Source organism: Lampetra planeri, chromosome 47 (assembly GCF_965212315.1).
Source record: "Lampetra planeri chromosome 47, kcLamPlan1.2.h2, whole genome shotgun sequence".
In the NCBI taxonomy this organism is placed as follows: Eukaryota; Metazoa; Chordata; class Hyperoartia; order Petromyzontiformes; family Petromyzontidae; genus Lampetra; species Lampetra planeri.
In genome coordinates this window covers 8,737,166-8,765,118 of record NC_136153.1, presented here as the reverse complement: position 1 = coordinate 8,765,118, position 27,953 = coordinate 8,737,166, and the positions used below count along the sequence as shown (strand labels likewise).

Below are 27,953 nucleotides of genomic sequence, written 5' to 3'. Positions count from 1 at the left end.
CTGGAAATGTGTTCTCTCTCCCCCTGCGGCGGCGGCTGGGTGCAGAAAAGATTCCATTAATGAAAAATAATATAGAGAGGGCCGAATTTAAGCCCTGGTTTTGAACCGTCCACTGAAGCCAGAGCAAGAGAGTAGGCGTACACATTCAGTGACATCACTGTCAATGGGTCTGCCCTTGCAACACGCGAACAATGACTCTGGCTCGCTCGCTCGGCTCTGTCAGTCTTTGTTCAGCACCACAAGGCGACACATGCGGACCCTGCACGCGTGGAAGGTAGGCAGTGGTGTACTCCACACACACACGACACACCACACACACCATACACACGACATACACACTCCACAAACACCACACCACACATACATACCACATACACCACACACACCATACACACGACATACACACATCACACACACACCACACATACATACCACATACGCTACACACACCACACACACCACACGACATACACCACACACGGCATACACCACACACATACCACATACGCGACACACACACTACATACACACAGACACACATACACACCACACACACACCACACACACACATACCACATACACGCATAGATGCCACACGCTACACGTACGCACATGCAAAATAACAAAGACAAAGATCCCCGTATAGCCTTTAGCAGACTGTTGGGACAAGTGCTGTTAGCCGGCACGGCACACGATAGCCGCAGGTTCATGCTGGCGCAAACGCGCCCGGACCTGCTACTGATTTAAGGTTGAGTCGACTCACACACGACGTTCGCTATATACACGAACATTTCCAGCCCTTTGGTCAATCCACTGCTAGATGAAGGGCCCCCCCCCCACGCCGGGGGAAGGGGTTTATTTTGACCATACTTCACCACGCTAGTCAGGCGGGAAGCGCATAGAACGTTGGAGACAGGGTGCGACATTAATTTCCCACCATAAACCTCAACTCGTGGTACAATCGCAACATTGCATACAATTAGCATTGTACAGCAGACACATGCACACGCCACTGTATTGTTTACGCCTATTGCAAGTTCGTACACGATGGGGAGGGGAGCGGTGGCGCAGTGGTTAGCGCACTGCGTGAGCCGGAGCTGGACTTGTGGTCAGCAGCAGCAGGATGAATGTGCCGTCCATCCAACTCCCCGAGGCGGCAGTCGCCACAACGGGGTAAGGTTTTGTGTTTGTATTAAATCCGCGCAGCAATCAGTAGCAGTGGGTACAACCACGGCCGACTTGCCAGGTAGGACGCGTGTCGCGGGGGGTAAAGAGGGTTACTCCCGGCTCTGTCGGGACGCAACGAAGCAAACGTTTAGCGTCAGTAAACAAAAACAATAGCGGGCAGCCAACAACAACAACGACGACGTCTCTTTCCTCCACGAGGAAGGTGAACATCCCCATGACACAACCCACAAGCACCGTGCGTAATGTCAGCGGATTTGACCCCACGCGGCGCTCGCGCGGCCTCGCGCACCAAGCGGCACTTTGGGTGACAGCAGCGGCGGTGGTGGTGGTGGTGGCCGCAACGCCCCTGGGGCGCCGCGTCCTGCCCTGCTCATCGCTGCTCGCTCACCGCGCCCGTGGTGGAGGAGGAGGAGGCAACAAAAACACGGGGGGTGCCTTTGTCTTGTGAGGAGTGTGCCCTTTGAGAGAGGGCCCCAAGGCCTTGTTGAGACTTGTCACGGTGATCCGACGAGGCCAGCTACTCGGGCACACGAGCGCGTGTGCGGATTTATTTTCTTCGTTCAAATGGCCATCTCATTGAGATGCCTTAGAACATCCACCCTTTATCACTGTTGGCGCTGTCCCGTGCTCATGAATCGCTGGTTCTCGTCATGGGAATGTGGAATTTCCACCACCGGTTCGGGGCCGTCAGCGTCGATTTGAAACCGCTTTACACTGGAGGTGGGATACACTTTCGTTTCAAGGACTGGTTTCTAAAAAAATGCCATCAGTGAGTCTAAATAAACACTGCGTTGTGCGTGTGTGTGGTTGTGTTATACTGTATCGTTGAGTGCCTGGTGCGGTGTGTACACCTCGCCACTGGGGAGACAAAGGCGGCCGGGCGTGGTGCTGGCCACCCACCCCCTCGTGTGCCGTGCCGCCCTTCATAGGTGCTCGCTAACAGCACTTTCCCCCAAAAGTCTGTTACAGGCTATACAGGCGATCTTTGTCTGTGTGGTATGCTGTGCCGGTGTGAGATCATAATCGCCGTAGAATTTTAACCCCGGGGGGTCATGCGTAGCGCCCTGTAGAGGGTTTGCAACTTCAAAACACATACCTCTGCAGTGTCTTTCGGTGCGGATTCGTTGGGTCCTCCCGTAGGAGTGTGGAGTTTGCACGAGTGACTCGGGCCACCCCGCGGGAGATGCACTTGAAGGCCCTGGCCAGCTTGACCTCGGGGACACTTTGATGCGGCAGCGTCCGAGGCGCGGCACTGGGGTGCCGGTGGCAGCTTCCACGGCTTCGGCCTGCGGTTAAATCTCTGGAGGATTAAGAGATCGGTGCAAGCCCACGCCCCCCAACCTCCCCTCCCCTATTGAGCCGTACAAACTCTCGGCGAGAAGTTGCTGTTTGCGAGCACCTATTAAGGCCGCCGTATCACCTGGAGGACTTGTTGCCGGAATCGAAGTCTCAAGACTCAGACTGGTATGGCCCCATTCACAGTGGGTATGGCCCCCATTGAGTGGGGTGAGTGACGACGACTTTATCAGCTCTGGGGGTGGCGGCAATCGGTCAGGTAGAGGGGCGCCCCAGGTAGGGGGGGGGGCCCAATATTTGATTTGTTCTTGCGCGGTCGGACCCCGAGGCTATTACATAACGCGGCTCCCCTTCGCCTTATCGCATTGTTACGCTCACGATCTCGATCATTGCACGCCGTAGGGACGCTCCGTCTTGGCAAAACAAGTCTTTTGTTTGTACACTGTTGTCGTACACACGTCTCGTGGTGGTTGTCAAGGGGGAGGCCTCGACTCGTAGCTTTGGCCACGGGGAATGGGGGGCAAGGCACCCCCTGCCTGCCCCCCACGCTCGTGACGCTCCTGGCCCCATCCTTGACAAGGACGGCCACAACCTCCCAGGCCCAGCCACTTTCACGCGTCATTGTTGAGCAGCGGTGGAAGAGGAGACCAACATATCCTCCAGAGGGGCCGCTGGCAGTGGAGGGCCCTTCGTGGCCAGCAGGGGCCGAGAGCAGGATATTTCATGGCTGCACCTTTACCTTTACAAAGGCTTCGTCCCCACGCATAGCCTTAACAGACTGCGAGTGCCGTTAGCGAGAAGGCCGACTGCACAACACACGAGAGGGATGGTTGGCCAGCACCACGGCCGGCCGCCTCTGTATGCACTGCACGTTGAACTTTTTTCGCACCGTACGTGGCCAACCGTGCCTCCACAGTGGTGATGTTTACACACCGCGCCAGGTAAATTTTAAGGCCGAGTAGACCTGGATAGAGAGCCGGGACCGGTTCAGATATTCGTCAACGATGTTGGCCATGAGCGGGAATCGAACTCGTGTCGATATTGTTCATAGCGCAGCGCGCTAACCACTGCTCCCACCACTCCCTTACTTTAACCTCTGCCAGCCCGCACACACACGCACGCATGACTCTGTTAACAATTCACAGATCCTGTGATAAATGCGTTTGATGGGAGTTTCTGTACAACCTCTTGCTGCATATCACGTGCAGACTGTCAAACAATAACACCAGATGGGAATCTTTAACGTTTTTTCGTTTCTGTGTTTTTGCGAGATCGTTCAGTCGCAAGCCGAACCGACCGGTCCTATTGGTGGCAGGGGCCGGGGTAGAGTGGTGGTCGGGGGCGGGGGGTCGCGTCTCCACCCCTTTGACCTTTAACCTGTAATGAGCGGTGGTCATCTCGTGATAATTATCACCCCAATGGGGCCGCGAGGCTTTCAAGCTTCGACTCGCTGAGGACCTACCTCTGTTGTGCTCGTCCCGCCCCCTTCAGAACGGTGGTCTGCGCCGCCGGTAACAAACAACAACAACAATCCGTGCCGCCGTTGTGCAACACCTGGCCTGGTGACAGCAGACGTCACGTGTGAGCTCCCCAAGGTTGACTGCCGCGGGGGGCATCCCGTGACGACAGCAGAACGCTGGCGGCAGCCCCCCCCCCACTCTGCAATGTAAAGGCGCAGCCCTGCAATCGCTGGCGTATCCCCCCCCGGTGACGCCACCGCCACTTAGTGGTGAATGGTGGTGGTTGTTGTCGGGAGCGCAGCGGTGAGTGCACTGCGCTACGATCCCGGCGAGTTACGTGTCCCGCTCGTAGCCAACACCGGTGACGATTGTCTGAACTAGTCCTGGGCCTCCTCTAGGTCGACTCAGCCGCAAAAAAGTACCTGGTGCGGTGTGTAAACATCGCCACTGGGGAGACAAAGGCGGCCGGGCGTGGTGCTGGCCACCCACCCCTTCGTGTGCCGTGCCGGCCTTCATAGGTGTCGTTGCCACCCCGCACCTCCGATTTGAACGGTTGGCTACGTACGGTTCGAAAACACCCAGCACCACGTTCGACCGTGACAGCGCGTTTCATCAATCCACTGCTGGGTGAGGCGCTCCCCAAGCCGTGCGGAGCCGTGCCGGGCTCTGTGACCGTGCCTCGCCAGGCTGGTCAGCGCAGGCTGGCGACGTCGGGGAGCGTAGACGCCACGAGTGCAGTGCAGTACAACAGTTTCATATTTTGCCGTACTGCTCACCTCGCCGACCCGTGGCAGCTGCCTAGCGACTTGGGCGGGGGGGGGTCGCACAGAGACGGCCCTCGTCCAGCGGTGGATTGGGAGAGATGGGCGGCATGCGCCACACGAGACGCCACCATATACCAGCTGGACGCGGCGCCGTGTTTGTTTGTGTCAGACGAACGGCAAAGGTAAATGTTGCCCGTGTGACATATGTTCGGTGTTCCAGGTGCGAGCCAGGTGTCATTCAGTCGTTGCTGCTCTCAGATCGTGCCTGGACCCGCAACACAACAACAGCAACCACCACCACCCCCTCCAGCGAGCCGCACGGCAGCTGTGCGTGTGTCTGTCACCCGAGAGGCTGCTCCGTGTAAGTGATCATTGTTGAGGCTGCGCTGACAAATGCCTGTCAAGGCCGACCGAGCCAGACAGGTGACACTCGTCCTTCCAAGCGCGCCCGCCGTTCAATCGATCGGCAGATCGCGTGCGGTGGGGGGGGAAGAGTGTGAGCGATCCCACCCTCTTCCGACCGAGACCTCTGGCCAGCGTGGAAGAGGAGGCCAAAGGCCCCCGCCCCATTGAGGCACTTTCTCCAGAGCCCACACCCCCCCCCACGAGCGGAGGCCCTTCCGCCGGCAGCGGGGGCGAGGGCTCGGCACAGCGGTGGCGGTTCGAACATCGTCCTGGCCGCCCAGGGTCAGTACGGGGCGCGGTATTGACCAACAGAGAGCACGGCGACTACGGCCTACGCCGCCGTCCGCTTCACAGTGGGCGTGCAAGAGCCCGCGGCGCCTTTCACAAGGGTGGGCCTCGGGGTGCCGGTGTCAACGGTGCAAGTTCGCCACGTTTAGAAATATCTCACTCGCGAGTAATTTAATTGGGAACCACGCACACAAAATAACTAAAATAGACTCAGCGAGCCATTCCTGGCTAAACGAGTGGACGGTAATAATGTTGGTTAAAACTTATCGCAGGACTATCCTTGAAACTTTGAAGATGAATTGTAATATTTTTTTTGTTGACAGACGAGTTGAAGTCGTATTTGTGCTTCAGCTGATTTTTATTTATTCCAAGACGTGTTGAGAAAACTCCGTGAACATGTGCAGGAAACCCACTGCCAGCGGCGCTTTCACGCGATTCGGGGGGGTTAACGGATCACTCGGGGACATCGATGGATCGAGACATGCGGGGGGGGGGCACCGAACGCCCTGAATCGGCAGCAACTTGGGGGGGGTTCACTCCGCGCCGGCGTCGGAGTTGGGGGGGGACGTCTCTCTCCCAGCGCGGGTTAGTCGAGTTGTGGCGTCATTTATTTGTTTTGTGCTGTCGACATGAGTTTAGAGATGAACGTTTGTTGACATTCCTCTCCAGCAGCAGCAGCAGCAGCAACAACGCGGGTTTCGGTGGCGCCACCGCCACCACCGGAGCTGTCATAAACTCGGCCACGTTCGATTCAAGTGACGAATTTATTGATTGCCCTTGTCGGGTGGAGGAGGGTTTTATGACACGCACGTGTGTACGTTGAACTTCTTTCGCACCGTACCTATAGCCAACCGCCGCTAATAAGTCACTTTGTTGAGCTATCATGTGTGGCCAGGTCGCTTTAAAAAAATAAGTGAACACCTCAGTAGGCTGTGTCTGGTAGGAGTGGGATGGTGGAGTGTTGTATCTGTCGGTGTTTGTGTTTGTGTGATTTGTTGACCTCTCCTGCACTTTGCACTACTATCATGTCGGAGTGTTTGTACTGTTTGTTGTTGTAACGTTCTTACCCACCCCTACTGGACATCTGCGGAAAAGAGCTTTACATATATTCTGATTCTGATCATTATCGGAGCTGCGGGGAAAGTAAAACATCCCGGTGGATCGTACGGGGATCGAACTCGCGACCGCGAAGCAGCTGAGCTCACCGGCGAGCTCACGCGGCATATCGTTCACGCGACGACCTCACCCAAACACAAAACAACAACTGTGAATCATAACGTCGGCCGTGAAAGGCTACGTACTAAAGAATAAAATTAATCGCTCGCGAAAAGGGATCCTTGACATTGAATGCAAATCGCATACAAACGACCAATGTCGCCTTCAGGCTCATAGAACAGAACCAAGATGATAAAACAAATATTTTAGATGTTAAAAACAAAACAAAATAAAATCGATTGCAGTATTGAGACCGAGCAATGAGATGGGGCTCGCGTGCATTATCGCTTTGCGCGTTCACGAGAGGGGGGGACCTTCATCCAGCAGTGGACCGATCATGGCTGATGACCCCCGAAGGACAATTCGTCAACTCATGAGATGGCTCCTCAATGCGCAGGCGTGATCTGTGTGTGGTCCACCAACCCCTCCATCACGTTGCCGCTGCGCATGTGTACATTGTGGGAGCGTGAAGCGCGCTGCGCTACAGACTCGGCCACCCAGGTTCAATTCCAACACCGTTGACGATGATCTTGAACCTGTAACAAGCCTCTCCTAGGTCGACTCAGCATTACTTGGTGCATTGTGTGAACATCGCCACTGGGGAGACAAAGGCGGCTGGGCGTGGTTCTGGCCACACCACCCCCTCGTGTGCCGTGCCGGTCTTCAGAGGTGCTCGCGAACAGCACTTGCCCCAAAAAGTCTATTAGGTCTACATGAGGGATCTTTGTCTTTGTTCATCTTTGTTATGGTCACATCCACACCTGACGTTTACTTTTGTTTGTGCTTTGTCTTTAGCTCTGGTTACCGACGGAAACAAGTGGGATTAGAGGAACCTCTAGTAGCACCACCACCACAACCATCTAGAGCTCCACCATCACTGGCACCACCACAACCAACAGCACCATCAACAATATTCCAACTTCTGCAAACACCACCACCGTCGCCGCCAATATCACCAGCGCCACCAAAACCACAGCTGTTATATTCCCACCACCACCACCACCACCACCGTTCCACCTCCTCCACCGTCACCAGCAACATCTCAACCCCCACCCGCCTCCACCGCGCTCGGCGATGACCCCATGCCGCCCGTGCGAGGCCTGCGGCGAGCTGCTCGCCGCGCTGCTGCGGCTGCTGCGGCGCATCGTGGACGGCGGCGGACGCTGCGTGCGCCGCGGCGTCGCCCTTCTCAAGAGAGCGGCGCTCGGGAGGGCGGCCGGCGGCGGCGGCAGGGGCCGGAGCGGCAGCGCGGGATCCTCCCGCGGGAGAGAAGGAGGAGCGGGGGGAGGAGGAGCTGGAGGCCTCCGCCGCGAGTACGACGACACTGACGCCGACGACGCCGACGACGCCGCTGGCCGCAGAGACAGCCGTGCGGAGGAGGTTCTGCTGAAGGCCCCCCCTGCTGCCGGCGTTGGCGAGGATCTGTCTGCGTGTGAGCTGTCGGCTGCCACTCAGCTTCTGCGGAGCATCGAGAGCGGTGAGGTCACCCCCCCCCCCGCCTCTTTTTTTTCCACCGCACAGCCGCACCGCGCTGGGGCTCCACCACGTCGAGCTTGGCTCGGGAGGTGCCGGGACGTCGGTTTATTTATTTATTATTTATGTTTATTCACTCCATCGGCCGAGCCGAGCCACCAGCTGAGACCAACTCTGTTGAGCTTAAAGCGACCGGATTTCGTGGGGGCTCAACCGGGACACACATGGTGGTCTGGCAAGCCCTCGCTCCGTCGGCCATGCCCAGGGTTGTTACATAGCCTCACGCCCACTCCACCGCCGCCATCACCGCCGCCACCACCGCCGCCACGACCACCGCCACCACCGCCGCCACCACCGCCACTGACAACACCACCACCACCACCACCGCCACCACCACCACCACCACCGCCGCCACCACCACCGACAACAATATCGGCTCCCTCTTGTGGAAGCCCTTCCACCGGCAGTGGCACAAGCGCCGTGTGCGTGTGCCCAGCAGGCGAGCCGGGGGGCTCTCTGGACGAGAAGCGCCTCCAGTGGCTGACGGCCCTGGCCTCGTCCTCCGAGCCGAGAGCGCAGGAGCCCGCGGCTCTCTACTTCCTGCACGCCGGCCGCACCGGTGAGGCGCCCGCACGCGTTGCAGCCACGCACGAGGAGGGCGGCGGTGAAACTTGTGCCGCGTGGCATTAACCGTCTGAGTTCGATTCCCAACCCGTGCGCCTTTCTGCGCGGAGTTTGTATGTTCTCTGTGGGTCTACTCCGGATTCTCCAGGTTCTTCCCATGGCTAACAAAATCCTGGCAACAAACACCCAATGTAACTGTCACAGTATTGGCCAAAGTGACGCTGTTGAACAATTACAGTGAAAAATTACTCAACTGGGATCACACAGCAGCGCTTGTGCCAGGCTAGGTGCACTTGGAGGTAGAGAGTCGAAGGCTGGCTGACTGGCAGGACAGACCCAGGTGTTGTGGGTAAACTGACAGAGGTGACTGGCAGGTGCATCTACTTGTGCCTAAAGTGGTCTCTAAGAGCCTGGCAACTAAGGGGGAGAGAAAACCTAAAGGCCACACGGTGGCAGACTGTCTGGGCACGTCTTGGAGGTCGCTGCGTCTTCTCCGGTGCAGCAACTGTGGGATTTGGCAGGAGGGTACACAGGTTTGAGATGTGCTGGTGGTGGAGTGACAGGTTGTGGCTACGATGACATCTCGATCTTAATCTCCAGCCCGTGCCGCGCCCGTTTAGTCAACCCCTCTATCCGGCCAAAAACAGAAGCTGCTTGGGCATGTGGTGGCTGGGTACGTGGGCTACACGACCCAGCCAATTGCACACAAAAAGACAAAGATCCCCCGTGTAGCCTGGAACGAACTGTTGGGGCAAGTGCTTTAAGCAAGCACCGTATGAAGGCCGGCACGGCACACGAGGGGGTGGGTGGCCAGCACCACGCGCGGCCGCCTTTGCCTCCCTAGTGGCGATGTTTTTACACATCGCACCAGGTACTCATTTGAGGCTGAGTCGACCTAGGGGAGGCCCATGACCAGTTCAGATAATTGTCACCGGTGTTGGCCTTGAACAGGAATAAAACCCGGGTCACCGGGTTCGTGGCGCAGTGCGCAAACCGCTACACTACCGCTCCCCACCACCGAAATATACACATGCACACACCCACACATTGAGCCACTCAGCCACTTCTAGAACAATATAAACCCAAATAAAGATTCCATATTTAAATAGACACCGCCGCTCACATCAACTCGGGGGTTGAGGTGCCCGTGCGGCTGCTGTTGCTGTTTGGGGAGCAGCTGGCTGCACGCTGCCGGAGGACAGCGTGCCCTTGCTGTTGTCCCTGCTGCGGTCTGAGGACGCGAGGGTGCAGAGCGTCGCGTGCGAAGCGCTGCATCATCTGCTCAAGAATCGCGCCGGTACGACACTCGCTCACTCACACGCACGCACGCACACACACTCGCATGCACGCACGCTCGCACACACGCACCCCTCACTTAGCCGTACACCCATTCTCTGCCGGCGCAACCACGCCAAGGCCGTGTCGAGCCAGCCCGGCGCGGGAGTCTCGAGGTGCCCGGTTGTTTTTCCACTTGCAGAGCCGAGCCGTGCCACCGACGGTGCGGTGACGCCGTGCACTCGTCATGTCCCGACGTCGTGAGCCCCACCCCTGGCCCTGCTTGGCCCCCGAGCCAGCTTCAGGCGTCTTTTGTCGGGGGCTTGGCACGGCACACTGCCGGTGGAAAACAACCGGCGCCATGAGGGCCCTGCACTGTCCCGGCTAGGATACACCGCAGCATGTACTCATTTGAGGCTGCGTGGACCCGACAGAGGCCCAGAATACCTCTGTGTGTTCGTGTTGTGGCGTGGCGCGATGTGCTGGGGGCCTTCTTAAGTTTCTCTAAAAGCGAACACGTCCTGCCCAAGCCACCTTCACGTTCTCAGCGATCGACCGTCACCCGCCCATCTTGCACGCACTACGTTGCACACGCCTCTCTGGCATTCTCTCCCCCTGCGTCGTCTCTGCCCTCTGCTCTGCCAACCTATGGCACAAGTCTCTCTCTGTCGCAACACAACCGTTGCGGCGCTGGTGGTGCCGCGAGTGGCTAACGAGGCGTTGTTGGCGTGCAGTCGCCACGGAGGTGGCGGTCCAGGCCGGAGCGGGCGGCGCGCTGGTGGACGCGCTGGAGAGCGGCGACACGGCGCTGCAGGCGTCCGCGTGCGTCTGCTTGGGGACGCTCCTCGACACAGGTACCAGCCCCAGCGTCGCCAACGGCGGTCATTGCCGTCGTGATCTTAGCCGGGCGGCGGCGTCTCGGCACGTGGCCGATCACCCAGGAGTGCGGGGGAGGCAGCGGGGGTTGGTGGATCACCGCCCCGAAGCTGCGAAACTCCCTCCCCGCCACGAGGAGGCGGTGCAACAAACTGCGGACTCATCGCCATTTGTTTAGCATCTGTACGGGGCTAGAGTGTTGCCCCACCCGCCCCCCTCTCGCACAACAAGCAGTTAGTACCACCATGATTAGTGAGTGGCAGCAGCTGCAATGATTATAATCATCAGCATCCCCATCACTGTCGTCATCATCATCAGTAGCAGCAGCATGACCAGACGCAGCATCAATTATAATTGCGGTCATCATCAACACCGTTATCATCACCGCTTGCAACAGCAGCACCCACCGTATCAACATCAAGACCATCATCATCATCGTCGCTGTCATCATTACCAGCACTCCACTGCTGGCGGAAGGGACCCCACTTGGCGTAGGTCGAGAGAGAAACGTATTTTGGCCTCCACTTCCACCTTTAAGGAGGTGGGAGCACCCACACTTTACCCCAGCACACGCCACCTGCCCAACAAACGACTGTGCCACCGCACGTCCACACCGCTGGGTGGGTAGTCGCAAGTCCGGTGCGCGGCCGACCGCTCCGCCCCGGAGAGCTTTGTGTGCGAGCGGAATTCTGATGAGTGGTGGCGGCGGCGGTGCTGGTGGTGCGCAGGCCGAGGCTGCGAGCGGGAGCTGGTGGCGGCAGGCGTTGTCGCGTCTCTGGCCGTGCTCGCAAAGTCGTACGAGCTCCCCGTGCAGCGGAGCGCGGTCACCGCCGTCCACTCGCTCGCTCGCACGGGTACCTACTCGCTCGCTCACTCACTTGCTCACTCGTTCACTCACGTGCTCACTCATACAGGTACCCACTCCTTCGCTCGCTCGCTCACTCACTCACTCACTCACTCGCTCGCTCGCTCGTTCTCTCACGCGCTCACTCATACGGGTACCCACTCCTTCACTCGCTCACTCACTCACGCGGGTATCGACACCACTCACTAACTCACAATGTATATGAACACAAAGGAAAAGTTCATCTTCATTGTGGCACAAGCAGGTGGTATGGCCGGGACCACGCCCTGCCGCCTTTGATAATAATCATAATTATCAAAGGCGGCAGGGCGTGGTCCCGGCCATCATCTCTGGGTCGCCAGGTTCGTAAGACAGTGCACTAACCGCTGCGCCGCCGCTCTCCGACGTACGTGCATGCGGTACACACGCGCACATCCCGATTGCGTACCGGCGAAACTCCACGCGGTGTCATCCTCGTAACTGGCCCCTTAATTGCCGTCGTTATTTCTCCGAGCCATACATTTCACACTGGGCGGTGGTGCGATGGGGTGGTGGCGGTAGCGACGGTGGCGGTGCTCGCGGTGGTGGCGATGGCAGTGGCGCTGTGTGCAGCTTCCGACCGAGTAAAGCCCCCAACGCGCGAGCAGTCCCATCGGAGCAACCACGGCGCTGTGCAAGAGCCGCGGGGCAATTTGTTTGTCTCGGGGGCGGTGAGGCGGCGCAGGGGATTCGGCGACGTAGCGGCTAGCGCGCTGCGCTACGAACCCAGGCGTCCCGATTTCGATTCCCGCTCATGGCCAATATCGGCGACAAATATTATCTGACCTGGTCCTGGGCCTCCCCTAGGTCGACTCAGCCTCAAATGAGTACCTGGTGCGACTAGGGAGACAAAAGCGGCCGGGCATGGTGCTGGCTACCCAACCCCTCGTGTGCCGTTCCGGCCTTCAAAGGTGCTCGCTAACAGCACTTGCCCCAACAGTCTTTCAGGCTAAACGGGGGATCTGTGTCTTTGTGGGAGTGTGTCAGAATCCGTGAGTGTGTGTAGAGTTTGTATTCTCTCCCCCTGTTCTGAGTGGGCTTCCTCCGGTTTCTGCAGTTTCACTCCCACAACTGAAACAGACACGCACACAATGCAACTCGCCAACACATCCCAGATAGGCTGAACGAAAAGTTGTTTGCAAATTAGCAGCAAAAGCAGTTTTGCAGGAACCTCGTGGGAAAGTATCGTGCGACTCGGCAAGACTTTGCTGGGTAAACAAGCGGAATTGTTAACATGAATAACAAACAACACGTATAACTGCTCGTGCACATGAACTAGCACACACACACACACACACCGCGTTCTGGTAGGAATATATTATTTGTACACATCTGATGGTGATACTGCTGCTGCGTCGGAAGTGCTGCACAACCCACAACAATCCACATTCATGAATAACGCTGTGTGTGGCCTTAAGTGCAAAAAAAGTATTTCTAATAGACGATGTTTTGGCCTATGGTCCATCTTCATCAGAGTACACAAATTAGCGTTCACCATAATACTATTTTTATATCTCGTAGCCTTGCGGCTTTGTCCAAATCCTGGCGACTAGTACTCCTACAAAACGGCGTAAGGTCGCGTCTCACGGTCAGTACAAATTTTATCGTCGCCGTCCTACAAAGGTCGACTCTTTGAGCGTCTTCCCATGCGGTGGCTTCTCAGACGCCAGCACGGACGCAGCATTCGCGTGACCAAACTAGGACTGCCCACCCACCCACCTCCGAAATTACTGTCCTTGAAGCTCAAATCGTTTGAATTCCTTGCAATCTGTTCTCTGCTTTGCACCTGCAAAATGTCACTCTCTTCAAGTTTCTGAGAAAACACCATTAGTCCTGCGACCTGACAAGAGAATAGACGAACCGGAGAGAGTCGCGTCGCTGTCAACTCAGTCAAAGGTGACAGCCTTCCCCTGAGCAAGCCGGGGCAACGCTTCTCTGCGGCGGGCCCCGAGGGCAGCGCCGGGAAGTTCCCTCCGCCGGGTTCGCAAGCGCTTTGGCCGGCGCATGCCAGCTGCAGCGCCCGTTTGGCAGGAACCGATCAAAGGCTGGCATGGCCCGCGAATGTGGCGTGGCGTGCTCAACCACATTCGTAATCCCGCTGCTGGTGTTTTGACGCGCCGCATCAGGTGCTCGTTTAAAGCCGAGTTGACAGAGGTGGTGGTTGTGGGGGTGCCGGATTAAGATAGTGCGGGGCCTGTAGCATATGTTATAAAGGGGCCCGAATAAAAAAAAAACACACAAATATTAAAACACAAATTTTTGACTTGCACAGTAAAGTAATTGTATTTTTTCATTTGCTTTACAGCCAGATAATACGACAAATCGCTAACCTTAAACACCCGGTCGTTCGTAAAAGTTGTAGGCGGTATAGTACTATAGTGGTGGTGATGGATGTGGTGGGGGTGGTGGGGGTGGTGGTGGTGGGGGTGGTGGTGGTGGGGGGGGGTGGGGGTGGTGGTGGTGGTGGTGGGGGTGGTGGTGGTGGGGGTGGTGGTGGGGGTGGTGGTGGTGGGGGTAGTGGTGGTGGGGGTGGTGGGGGTGGTGGTGGTGGGGGTGGTGGTGGTGGGGGTGGTGGTTGTGGGGGTGGTGGTGGATGTGGTGGGGGTGGTGGTGGGGGTGGTGGTGGTGGTGGTGGGGGTGGTGGTGGTGGTGGGGGTGGTGGTGGTGGGGGTGGTGGTGGGGGTGGGGGTGGTGGTGGTGGTGGTTGTTGGGGTGGTGGTGGATGTGGTGGGGGTGGTGGTGGGGGTGGTGGGGGTGGTGGTGGTGGGGGTGGTGGTGGTGGTGGGGGTGGTGGTGGTGGTGGGGGTGGTGGTGGTGGTGGGGGGTGGTGGTGGTGGTGGGGGTGGTGGTGGGGGTGGTGGTGGTGGTGGGGGTGGGGGTGGTGGTGGTTGTTGGGGTGGTGGTGGATGTGGTGGGGGTGGTGGTGGGGGTGGTGGGGGTGGTGGTGGTGGGGGTGGTGGTGGGGGTGGTGGTGGTGGTGGGGGTGGTGGTGGTGGTGGGGGTGGGGGTGGTGGTGGTGGTGGTTGTTGGGGTGGTGGTGGATGTGGTGGGGGTGGTGGTGGGGGTGGTGGGGGTGGTGGTGGGGGTGGTGGTGGTGGTGGGGGTGGTGGTGGTGGTGGGGGTGGTGGTGCTCGCTGCTCCTCACATCAACGCGTCCGCCAACGACGGCACGCGCCGTGTGGCCCGAGAAGGAAACATCTCTACATCGGCGACGTTTCGGGCAACAGCCCTGGTCCATGGCACGTAGACAGAGAGCGACAGTAGAGAGGCAGGGTGGATTATCATAAAGAGTTGGAGACTTCACTTTACAACAAAGATCGAAAGTTCCCCCGTGTAGCCTTAACACACTGTTGAGGCACGTGCTGTTAGCGAGCACCTATGAAGGCGCACGAGGGGGTGGGTGGCCAGCACCACGCCCGGCCGCCTTTGTCTCCCCAGTGGCGATGTTTACACACCGCACAAGGTACTCATTTGAGGCCGGTGTCGGCCGGGTTCGTAACGCGGCGCCCTGCTCGCTACCACCACCGCTCCCCAACATGCTCCCCAACATGCTCCCCAACATGCTCCCCAACATGCTTCACAACATGCTTCACAACATGCTTCACAACATGTTCCCCAACACAGCTGCACACACAACGATCCGACAGGCGCCGCCCGCGGTGAGAGTCATCGCGAGAGACGACAGCCAGAACAGGGCGGACCGCGCGCTACACTCGGGAACGGGTTTGTTGGGTGCACACAGTGGGTGTGTGTGTGTCTGTGTGCGTGTCTGTGTGTGTCCATCTGGTACAGATATAATGGGAGGCTGATCGATGCCCGGGTGCGGTCAAGGGATGGCTCCCTATTGCTCAACCACGTTATGTATGCCGATGATCTGGTAAATCGCTGCTCACTCAGAGGAGGAGTTGGAGGCGCTGCTGCTAAACCTGGAGCTTGCCACTAAGGGGTGGGGCCTTACCATCAGCCCCACCAAAACTAAGCACCTGCCAGGTATTTTGTACCATCGTACACTCCACCCCCACAACTCCCAATCGGTGATGGGGCAGTAGTGGAGAGAGTGGAGAGTTTCCCATACCTGGGCAGTGTGCTCATGACCGGCTCCGGTTTAACAGCAGAGGTCTCACTCCGAATCAGTCGAGCGGCAATATCTTTTCATCGGTTGCGTTACGCACAGCAAGTTGGCACAGTAGGGGGCACAGTAGGGGGCACAGGTGGTGCATCAGCCACTCATCTCAGTCATTTCAGTCAGTCGACCCGTGGCACCTGGGTCTGCCCCGTGACCTCCTGCCAGCGGGCGTTCGACACTTCACGTAGCCTCAAGGTTTACATAGTCTGGCACAAGCGTCGTGGTGACGTCACCGCCACTTAGTGGCGAATGGCGGTTGTTGTTGTGTGTCTGTGTGTGCGTTTGTGTTCTGTGTGTGTGTCTGTGTGTGTCTGTCGGTGTGTGTGTCTGTGTGTGTCTGTCGGTGTGTGTGTCTGTGTGTGCCTGTGTGTGTCTGTGTGTGTGTCTGTGTGTGCCTGTGTGTGTCTGTGTGTCTGTGTGTGTCTGTGTGTGTGTCTGTGTGTGTGTGTGTCTGTGTGTGCTACTTTGTTCTCACCTGGCCAGGCATCGGAGGCTGGCAGCGTCCTCGCGTTTTCCTGCCAAGCCTCGTGTGTCGTTGTTGCTGTTGTTGTTGAGAGGCTCGGGACGAGCGTGGCACGCGGGCGGCTCGCGGGGCGCGCCCCGTGGCACGGGGAGCGCGAGTTCTTGGCGAGGGGGTCCGGTTTGTCGTCCCGCTCAGACCCCTCATCAGTGCCCCGGCCTTATTACAGACAAATTCAGACCCTTATTGGTTACGCCCGTGCCACCCAATAAATCTCGTGCGCCGTATGGACCTAAAAACTCAAGTTCCCAATGTACAGGAATACGGGTTGACAGTGCTGGGCTGTTGTTGTCTGTACGTCTGTCTCTGTGCACTCGCTCCCCGTGGGGAGCGGTGGCGCAGTGGTTAGCGCACTGGCGGGTTCGTGATGCACACTGAGTTTGATCCGGCGCTGAGCCTCCCCTGGGTCGACGCAGCCTTAAATGAGTACCTGGTGCGGTGTGGTAAACAGCGACACTGGGGAGACAAAGGCAGCCACGCGTGGTGTTGGCCACACCACCCCCTCATTTCTTTAGAACGGATTTTTGTGTTTATAGTTTGTTCTCCTTCACCCGCACATCCCGATGAGCACGGTTGGCTACGCACGGTGCGAAAGAAGTTCAACATACGTACAGGTACAGGGCGGTGCAGTGGCAACATTCGTGTCGAACAGCAATTCCTGATTCGGGCACCTTGCTGTTTGGCACGTGTCTGTTCTGCCCTCCTTACGCACAGAGCGTGAGTGTGTGTGTGAAGTGTGCTCTCCCCTCGTTCTGCAGTGTGCGTGTGTTGGGGGAGCGGTAGTGTCGCGGTTAGCGCGCTGCGCTACAAACCCGGCGCCCCGATTTCGATTCCCGCTCACGGCAATTATCGGCGACAAATATCTGAACCGGTCATCGGCCTCCCCTAGGTCAACACAGCCTCAAATGAGTACCTGGTGCGATGTGTACACGTCGCCACTCAGGAGACAAAGGCGGCCGGGCGTGGTGCTGGCCACCCACCCCCTCGTGTGCCGTTCCGGCCTTCATCGGTGCTCACTAACAGCACTTTCCCCAACAGTCTTCAGGCTATACGGGGGATCTCTGTCTTTGTGTAGTATGCTCTCCCCTGCAGTGTGAGTGTGGGAGTGTGTAAAGTTTGTCTTCTCTCTCTCTCTTCCCCCCATCCTGTGTGGGTTTCCACCGGGCGCTCCATTCTCTCTCCTCCCATAGCTAAACCCACACACGCAGTGGAACTGGCATTGGCCACACATCCCCATGTCGCGAGGACCAACCTGGAAAAACAATCCGAGCATGCATTCCGGCTCTCATGGGAAAATAACTCGTGACCATTATGACAGCGATGTGTTTGGCCTCGCACGTGTGCCAATGTGGCCCCATTGGGAGCGGTGGCGCAGCGGTTAGCACACTGCGCTACGAATCTAACGACTTGAATCCGATGAGCTGCAAAGCTCTTTTTCACAAATATCCAGTAATTTTGATTCCCGCTTCCAGCCGGCGTCGGATATCGGAACCTGTCCTGGGCCTCCCCAAGGGCCGACTCCACCTTGCACGAGCACCTGCGTGAAACGTCAGTGTTGGGGAGATAAAGGCGGGCGGGGCGTGGTTTCTGTCTGCCCGGGCCTCGCGCGTGCCGTGCCGACCTTCGCGGATGCTTGCTAGCAGCACTTGCCAGAGTCCGCTGAAGACTCCGTGGGGAGGGGGGGGGGATTTCTTGTCTATTCCATTGTGGGCTGAGTAAGACTTGATGAGAGTCCGCCGTGGTGAAGTAAAGAAGAATAAAACACAACGGGAACAGCTGGGGACAACAGCGGGGGAACTTGGCCTCTCCAGGACACGCCTCGGACAGCCGTGCCGGCTTTCACACGTGCTCGCTCAACTGCACTTGCCCTAAACAGCCTGCGGTAGAGACTGCATGGGTCATCTTTATCTTTGTTTCCTGTGTGCGTGTGTGCGCAGAGACCGGGAGGGCAGCCCTGCACAGCGAAGGGGCCCTGCCTGTACTTGTGCTGCTGCTACAGTCGGGGGACCCAGAGGTCCAGGTAAGGCTGAGGTCGTCGCTGCCTCACCTTCACCTCACTCGAATGTGCATCGTCGTCGTCGTCGTCGTCAGCCATGCTCAATCCACTGCTGGACGAATGCCACCCCAAGCCGCCGCCGCCTGTCTCCATCTTGCGATGTAAATGTCTCCCCCAGCCCCTGTGCACTTTCCATTGCGCGCCTGCTACTAAATCTTGACTCGTGCATCATCCCACCTCGCCATCCCAGTATCACATGGCAACGTTGGCCCAACGTTGGGCCAACGGCTGGAACCACATGGCACGATTGGCTACGCACGGGTGTGAAAGAAGTTCAACGTGCGTACGTACATACAGGGCAGTGCGCTGGCAGTGCCATTCCGAGCGTGTGCCTCTCTCCACGCTGCTTTGCACGCTTCCTGGCGCGCACTTCAGTCGTGAGAGCCCCCCGGACTTGCAATCCGGAGGTCGCCGGTTCAACTCTTTCTCCTGGCACGGCAGTTCAAACGACGGCGGCGCAAGTTTCTTAAATCCACCCCCACCAACCTCACCCACCCCACCCCACCCACGCCACCAACCCAACGGCATAAATGGGGTTCACCACAGACAGCTCGATGGGCAGGTCGCGACTGGTGGGGCGAGGTAACTCCCACTTATTCCGAGACGTCTCGTCGGCGGAAGGATCGGTCTCCTCGAGCTCCCCGCAGTGGAGGTTCGTCCATCGTCAGCGGCAGTGGCGGGAGCGGGCGGGCAGTTGCAGGGCTGCGCCTCTGCCTCCGCGCAGGTGTGAACGCACTTTCCCCCCCTTCTCCCCCCCCGCCGCCCGCTATGCCGAGCGCAGCACCGCAGCTGCGCGGCGCTGACGCTGCTGTCCGCGGACGCCCAGAGCAGGGCGCAGCTCCTGTCGATGGGGGACCGCTTCGTCGTGAAGTCGCTCCTCTCGCTCACGTCGTCGTCCGTCGAGAAGGTGGGCACGCGAGTCGCGGCGGGCCTTGAGTGGGGGGCTGGGGGGGGGGGGAGCTGTTGGGGTGGGGGCTGTGGTTAATTTTGTCAACGGTATCGGTGGTGAAAATATTCGTCGATTTTTTAAAAAATCTGAGTCGGCGATAGCCTAAATCATCGCGAGCGTGGTGGTGATGATGATGATTGCGACTGCCGCCACCGAAGTCGGGATGCGGTGCCGACTGTGACGAGACGAGACTTCATCATGGGACCTTTTCACCAGTATCAAAGTATGAAGAGTAAGAATAGGTTTTACACTTTCTGGTAATAAAACAGGAGGTGTTAAGATGTTCAAGCACCAAATAGAAATCTTTTGCAAGGAATCATGTCAGCCTTAACCACACATTACTTGTGGTGAACATGAAAACAAACCTGCTCTAATAATATTTGCATTGTCTTTGAAACTGATTGGCCTACACCTGAGACAGCCTTCCAGAGACAGCCTTCTTAGTTGTCTCTGCTCGACTGATGGAGTTGTCGAGCCAGGATTGGGCAAGAGCACAGCAACCACCTGGGCAACGGGAGAGCACAGATCTGTCTTGCGTCGTCGCTCTTCGCAACCGGAAAATGACATGTGATCAAGAAAGCGGGATACATACATAACAAACAGCACGTGGGGTGGTAAGCAGTGGGGGCGGGGGAGGTGCGGAGACGTCCGCACGCAAAACCCGCGGGCCTCTTGACACAATGCCACTGCGGTGACGTCGCAAGCTGGTGTGAGCACGCCACGAGCAATGTGGTCCAATTCTCTTGCCCATCGCGTCAGGGCGACTGCTGGCATTGGTTTATTACAAGGCCGTAACCTTGTTGGTGAGGATCAATCAAGTCAAAGCCTGTCCAACAGCCGGCTCGTCAACATAATTAACACAGCGGGACACAACACGGCAAATGCGTCACCGGTTTTGTCTCTGTGTTTGCAGGTGTGCGTCCAAGCGTGCGAATGCTGTCGCGTTTTGGCAACGGAGGGTAAGGTTTGAAAACCGTTTCACTTGCGTTTCATTTTTGTAGCGTGAACTGGTTTGGTTTGCAGCGCTCGCGATTCGTACAGACCGAGCGGGGAGGCCTAGGCCCAAAACGTCAAGGCCCAGGACAGCCCGGGACTTGAAATGAACGTGACTATTTTTGATCAAATAATTTCATTTTATCAACTACAAAGGAGTGCGTAACGCAATCCATGCGCATGCACGATTCTTCTTCCTTGTTCACGTTGTGCCTTCGTTGGCACAAGGAGGGGACCGCGACCTGACCGTTGAATTTGTTTGCGGTCCCTGCCGCAGAACCTGCGCAGCTGACGCTCGTTGCCATGGACGCACTGCCTCAGCTGCACGGCATCCTGGGATCGGGCAGCAGTGCGGCGAGGGGGGCGGCACTTTCCCTGCTCAACCACCTCTCCTCCAACCCCCACCTCCAGGTACAGCACGGTGGGGGGGCAGCGAGGGACTCGCGCACGTCCTTGACCACCGCACAACTCGTGCCGAGCCAGCCTGGCGCGGCTCACGAGGCCCCCGGTTGTTGTTTTTCCACTGCAGGAGCCGAGCCGTGCCAGTGACGTCGCACGCGGCGAACGATTCAAGATGCGGTCACCACCGCTCAGTGGCCGTGTTGGCGCATGCGCGCGTGTTTTCCCGCATGCATGTGCGCGCGTGTGGTCACGTGTGTGCATGTGCGTGCGTGTTTTCCCGGGTGCATGTGCGCGCGTGTGGTCACGTGTGTGCACGTGCGCTTGTGTTGGCGGGGCGCAGGAGGTGATGGTGGAGCACGGAATGCTGCAGGCGCTTGCGCGCGTGCTGGCGGAGGAGTGGGCGAATCGGGACGCGGTGGTGAACGGCACGGCCGCGATCGGACACCTCGGCTTGGCCCGCGGCTCGCAGGTGAGCGTAGGCCCCTGGGTAGGCCCGGTGGTAGGCCCCAGGGGTAGGCCCCAGGGGTAGGCCCGGGGGGTAGGCCCCGGGACAGCAGAAGCACGAGCCGCCTCCTGCAATCGTGCGGACGGATGGACCGCGTTTCCCCCGCTACGACGAGAAGAGGCCTATCCCCTGCCTTTCGAGGCTCAAAGGTAAAGGGGCAGCCATGCAATTGCCGGATCATGCCGCTGCTGGTGGAACAGCCTCCCCTAGAGAGAGCTCTGGAGAACCCCTCACTCCCAGCACCGGGCAGTGGCTGCCTCTAGTTCAGCAGCAGCAGCAGCAGCAGCAGCGCTGTGCAGGATGCAGCAGCGAGTGTTGGTGGATCGCCGCACAAAATGACTACAAAGTTGTGGGGCTCCTTCCTCCCTTCCCGTGGGCATCGGCGGCGGGGTGCAGCGCCCTGGCCCTGCCGGCAGAATGCAGCCCAGCAAGGTGCGGGCTGATGTCACCTGTCCCTCCTGCGCGGGATAGAGCGTTGCACTGTCGCATGCGTGGGGCAACACTGCAGAGCGATCTCTGCCTGGCAGACTCCCGGCTTGTCTGTGGCTCCTCAGCGATTGCGAGATGCAATTTGCCGTCACGACGCCAGATACAATGAATCATTAGACGAGGTAATTATGAATATTATTATTTTTGGGATTTTTACCTCATTACTTTCCCACACTGAGCAGACGTCTTGGAAGAGGCGGGAGCACCCACACTTCACCACCACACCACTCTTCACCACCACACCACACTTCACCGCCACACCACACTTCACCACCACACCACACTTCACCACCACACCACACTTCACCACCACACCACTCTTCACCACCACACCACACTTCACCGCCACACCACACTTCACCACCACACCACACTTCACCACCACACCACACTTCACCACCACTCCACACTTCACCACCACACCACACTTCACCACCACACTTCACCACCACACCACACTTCACCACCACACCACACTTCACCATCACACTTCACCACCACACTTCACCACCACACCACACTTCACCACCACACCACACTTCACCACCACACCACACTTCACCACCACACCAAAACTTCACCGCCACACCACACGCCACCCGCCAATCAGCTTAACCGTGGCCCTACGTACCGTTGCAGGTGCTTCTAAGCAGCCAGTGCGTGGAGGTGCTACTCGACCTGCTGGGCACTCTGGATGCAGCCAATCAGAAGGAAGCTCTCCTTGCGACTCTCTCCTCATTGGCCAAGCTTTGCAATGACGGTGAGATCAATGTTGTTATTTCTCGGCACGGTCCCCTTGAAGTGGCGCACATTTGGTTCATCTCCATCGCCATCATCGTCACCGCCATCATCGTCATCGTCGTCGAAGTCCCACGGCTGTCATGCGCAGAACAAGTCCGCCTCTCGCTCCACTCGCAGCTCGCGTTCCGCTTCCACCGCCACTCAGAGCGCCACTCTCCTCTCCCCCCCGCGAGTGCTTCTCCCGTCGCGGTGAGCGAGCTTCTCATGGATGTTCCTGGTTTGCAGCATGTTTCAGCGACCAAGATGATTTCCTTCCTCCCCCTCCGACCCTTTCTTCCTGGCGTTCATCGGAATCGCTGGGCGGCTGCCCATCTCGTCCTCTCTCTTTCCCGTCGCTCTTCTGCGCTTCGGTGTTCATTCCGCACTCCCCACCGCGCCCCCTTCTTGGCGTTGACCGTCCGAGGACCGAGCGAGGTCGCAGAGCGCTGCTCTAGAGCTCGATCCTCGTCGATCCCATTCCGCCGCGCCGTCCTCCGCCCAACGGGGGCGACGGGCGGCCGGGCCCGACGGTCCTTCGTCTCGCGAGCGCGACGCCGACGGCACGACACTCCGAACACGTCGTTTGCCGGCCGTGCGGCGGCAGGAGGGCTGAGAGTCGGATCCTGTGCCCCGCTGATTTCTCAGGAGCCGTGAGGAGGCGCCTGCTGCTGGACTCGTCAGGATGCCCGGTCGCTCGCGTGGTGGAGATGGCGGCTCACTGCCCGCACACCCAGGGGCGCATCCAAGCGATGGACGTCATCTGCCACCTGGCCTTGGAAGGTGGCGCGAAAGATAAAGATCCCCCGCATAGCCTTAACAGTCCGTTGGGGCAAGTGCTCTTACCCACCCCCCCGCGGCACGGCACACGAGGGGGTGGGTGGCCAGCACCACGCCCGGTCAGCCTTTGTCTCCCTCGCGGCGATGTTTACACACCGCAGCGGGTACTCATTTGAGGCCGAGTCCACCTAGGTGAGGCCCAGGACCGGTGCAAATATTCTCCACTGTTATTGGTGGTGAGCGGCAAATGAATTTGGGTCGACGGGTTTGTGGTGCAGCACGCTGACCACCGCACTCTTAGAAGGTAGCATGCACACATGCACACACGCACACACACACGCACACACACACACACACGCACCGCGTGTTTTTCGGCATGATGTCAGACGTTTCGCTCCACGTGCCGTGATATTATTCTCAGTTGCATCCAGTTCCCGAAGAGGCTCGTGTCACTTTGAGCACGAGCGGCGGCTCATTTGCGCCGATAATCCCTAGTTCAGGTCAGCAGCCGCGTTCCGGAAAAATCCCGAGTGAGAAATGAAGCCCTGGGTGGCGGCGTTCGCCGGGGAGGAGTGGCGACTCTCTCATCTGCGTTCGTCTCGCGTCGTGTCGTGACGTGTTGTGTCGTGTGTGTCGTGACGTGTGACGTGTTGTGTCACGTGTCGTGTGTCGTGTTGTGTGACGTGACGTGTGACGTGTTGTGTGATGTGTCGTGTTGTGTGTTGTGTGTCGTGTTGTGTGACGTGTCGTGTGACGTGTGGCGCCGTGTGCTGCTCGCCGTGTGCTGTGTGTCGTGTGTGGTGCCCGCCCTGCGCAGATTTCCCCTCCCAGCACCTGGGGCCGCACCTCCCGGCCGTCATCTCCACGCTCGACGACTTCCTGTCGCGCCGACGCAGCGACCCGCGCCTCCTGCACGCGGCGCTGCACGCGCTCAGCGGCCTGACGCGCGGTAACACAACCCCAGCGCCTCGCGCCCGCACCCTGAGCGGCCACGTGCAGACAATCGTGGTACCTTCGGTGGTAACCAGTTCCTGTTCTGGCCCATGGCCCAGATGACGACACTCTTGATGATTCTACAAATATTTTGGCGATCCTGCTGCTGTTATGTTGGCAGTGGTGCACAAGCACAATCAACAACAGAAGTACTGAACTCGCTCGTTTTTCCCCTTGTAATGAAGATGATCTCATTACGATGGCGATTGTGATGTTCTCATTGCTCATACTGCTGCTACTGCTGCTACTGCTGCTGCTACTGCTGCTCATGAAAACGATGACCCTGCCACGATTGTTGCTCATTATAAGAACGACGATGATCGATGATGACGATGATGATGACAATGCACACACCCCACCGCAGACCCGGCCGTGTTGGCCATGGTGCAGACCTCTCCTCTGGGTCGGTCCCTCCGCTCTCTGCACGAGGAGGTGGAGGAAACGAGGTGCCTGCTTCGCCGATCCATCGGACACAGCAGCAGTAGCAGCGGCAGCAGCAGCGGCGGCAGCAGCGGTGGCAGCAGCGGTGGCAGCAGCGGCAGCAGCAGCGACGGGGACTCCTCCCCAGAGCCGATTCAGAGCACCGACCCTCTGGGTTGTCTTCGCCCTGGGCCGCGTCAGCTCTCCGACAGGCCGGGCCTTCCGCCCGCTCTCGGTGGCATTGCCCAAGGGGCGAGCGGAAGTCCAAACGATGACCACAGCGGCGGTGACGACGACGACGACGACGACGTAGATTTTGACGTGATTACTGATGCTGTTCATATTGACGAACATGGCGGCGATGGCGGCGATGGCGGTGATGGCGATGGTGAACCTGGGGCTTGGATCGTGATCTCCTCCGATGACTGCCAACTTTGAACATTTAAACGCAGGCCGACGCTCTGGAAACAAATCGACGAGGGACATTTTATCGACCGTGAAATCGAGCTCTCTTGTTTGCAATGCAGAAATGGCAGCAATTATTACATTTGTCGTTTCACGTATCTGCTGAAGTTAAAAAGGAGCACTTTGCCCTAGTTTAATCAGGCGCCGCTCTCCGTCCCGTGACAGCGATGTGGGTCGTCGTTCTTCATTGCGGTCATGTAGAGCCACGCGTGCGGTGGGCTCGTGTGCAGGGTTCGTAGATCACGTTGAGATGGAACTCTTTTTCGACTTAAAATATTTTTTTACTTCTGTAAATGAAGCACCTCGTTTCATTCGTTCACTCGTTCGATTCAATTCAGCAATTTTAACTTTAACAGGGACTCTCAGAGGCGGCGGAAGAATAAATGAGGGAAGGGAAAGGTGTTGAGGTTCCGACAGAAGCGACGACACCAACGCCGATGTGCGGCACAGCGAGAGAGGAGGGAGCGAGTTTCAGACGAACCGGAGCTGCGAGGACGTCCAGGGGACAGTAAAATCAGCAGGGTTCATGTGACGCCAGTAGCAGGAGGTACTGCAAATGGGCTAACGACTGGTTTTATAAACGTCTACAGTCTGACACGGGCGCAGCAGCAAGCGGTGAATGTTAAGTTAAAAGTAGTTTTTGTTTTTAACCAGTGAATCAATCTTCATAGCAATAGATTCGCACCGTCACGTTCTGTCGGTGTCCGAGTGGTTCGATTTGTTTGGTAAACGAAACAAAAATGGAGTAACGTGAAGAGTTCGGGCGAAAAAAAAGAAACATTGCGGGATAAAAGAAATTCTTTATAAAATCCAGAAAAATCTTCAGAAAACCGCACACTCGCCAGGCCCTGGCTCCCAGCGCCTTTGCGCGGCTGGAGAATCACTCGCCGGGGGGAGAGGAGAATGGCGCTCTGAGTGGCGATGACCCGGAACGCGAGCTGCGAGCTCCGAGTGGAGTGAGGAGCGAGACGCGGACTGCATGGGGCTTAAAGCCGTGGGACATCGACGATGACGACGATGATGATGACGATGACGACGATATTGACGACGATGACAATGAACCAAGTCTAAAGAAATAACGCAGCTTCGTCTGTCAGAGTCTCGCGGATGTTGTAAACCAGGATGTTCTAACCAGTGGCACAGTGTGGGCCGGTTTGGGCCACCGTCGCAAAGAACGTGGCCCTCCCTGTCCAACGTCCGCCTCTCTTGGTAGCCCGGCGCCTGGGCCCCTCTGGCCCCTGGGCTCCGGCGCAATTGCACTGCCTGCACACTCACGTGACGGCTACACAAGAGCTCGTAACAAGCAACGTGTCCAAACGATTTTCATTCATTTCCTTTTTTGGCAATATAACGCGTGAACAAGTTCACACAATGGTCCATGCGAGTTTGCTTTCTGATGTTAGCGTTGTGTGAATCATTCGCGTGATACACTTTTGAGGATTTCTTTTTTTGTAACGTTCTCAAGTGCATTACTGTAGGGGGCCAGCAAACAAATAGAGCCGGCGGTGGCCGATGCACCACGCATCACGAGGGTGGATCGCGTGCGACAATTCTCGTTGCAGCTGATGAAGGCGAATAGACAAACATCCCCGACTTGAGAATGCCCAACGTTACATATGTGACGTCTGCCAGTGGATGGCGGAGACTCGAAGGAATCCGATGAGCTATGAAGCTCTTTTTGTTCACTGACGTACAGTCGGGGCACGGGGGCGGTAGTGGTGAAGAACAAGACGAGAAATTACATCTATGTACCCGGCAATAATGTCACTTGCCTCATGTAGACAACAACAACAACATTTATTGGCCATTCCAGGGGGCTAATTCGGGGTCATTGTTGGTGAAAGTTTGGTGGTGTTAAGTCAGAGCCCCCACCACGCTGAGATCCGCCAGCAGTTTCTGGTCGCGGTCGCTTTGACGAATCGGCTACCGCTCGCAGTTTTGCCTTTTAACAAAAAAAAATACATTTGACGGCGTGGAAGTAGCGACGCCCATTTAGATAAGTGCGACGATGTCTGGGCGCGATGCACGGTGGGTTTCTAACGCTCCTGGCGGTGTTTTTTAACGAGAAAATACTTTTTGATGTGTAGGTCTACTCCAATGCGTGTCGCGTTAGTTTTATACACCTCACTCGTCTTGTAACGATCCGTCGATTAAAACTGCTCTGCGCTCGTTACGCGTGCGTCGATCGTGCCCCTCTCACTCTCACTCGGCTGTTCGTGCAAATTCCACGACAACTGGAGCACTGCGGACGGCAAATATCCGTTGCCGTATTGCAAGGCCGTAGCCATGGAGTCAACATTGGGGGGGACCAAATCTTCCAGGGTGTCTGGGGGTCCCAACCCAGAAAAATATCTACATTTTAAAACTCATTTCCTGCCTAAAATATTTAAAAATGAACTAACACATGGGATGGACTTTTTATATTTTTTTTACAATAATGTCTAATAGTGTATTGTATTACATTGCTCTGTTTTTTACCTATTTACCATTTCTTGTTTCATTGTATGTAATGGCACAGATTAGGGATTAATAAAGTACAACCATAACCACAATCATATAAACAGAAATCTATGCATTGATTTATATAAAGACAAGTCCAGATACTGTGGCCAAGGTGTAGCAAATTGTTGTTTTTATTTACATAGCATAGCAATATTTTTGATAGCAACATATTGGGGGGGGGGGACATTTTGAGCATATTTGAAATTTGGGGGGGGATGTATGTAATATA

The 27,953-nt window shown here is 57.3% G+C and overlaps 1 protein-coding gene across 2 annotated transcripts; it reads left to right on the top strand.

The window, feature by feature from the left end:
• LOC144733583 (uncharacterized) lies at window positions 1-27,783 on the top strand. 2 transcript variants are annotated; one of them, XM_078615605.1, is made up of 16 exons: window positions 1-274; window positions 4,929-5,069; window positions 7,412-8,093; window positions 8,589-8,708; window positions 9,891-10,010; window positions 10,723-10,842; window positions 11,593-11,718; window positions 18,331-18,413; window positions 19,231-19,356; window positions 20,312-20,357; window positions 20,669-20,802; window positions 21,134-21,262; window positions 22,427-22,547; window positions 23,213-23,347; window positions 24,162-24,293; window positions 24,702-27,783. In XM_078615605.1, the coding sequence occupies exons 3-16, from the start codon at window positions 7,691-7,693 to the stop codon at window positions 25,193-25,195; spliced, it is 2,289 nt and encodes a 762-aa protein (XP_078471731.1). In that variant the 5' UTR covers window positions 1-274; window positions 4,929-5,069; window positions 7,412-7,690; the 3' UTR covers window positions 25,196-27,783. The 2 variants fall into 2 exon arrangements, with proteins under 2 accessions (XP_078471731.1, XP_078471730.1); XM_078615604.1 differs by lacking the exon at window positions 4,929-5,069.
• Window positions 27,784-27,953: the final 170 nt, after the last annotated feature.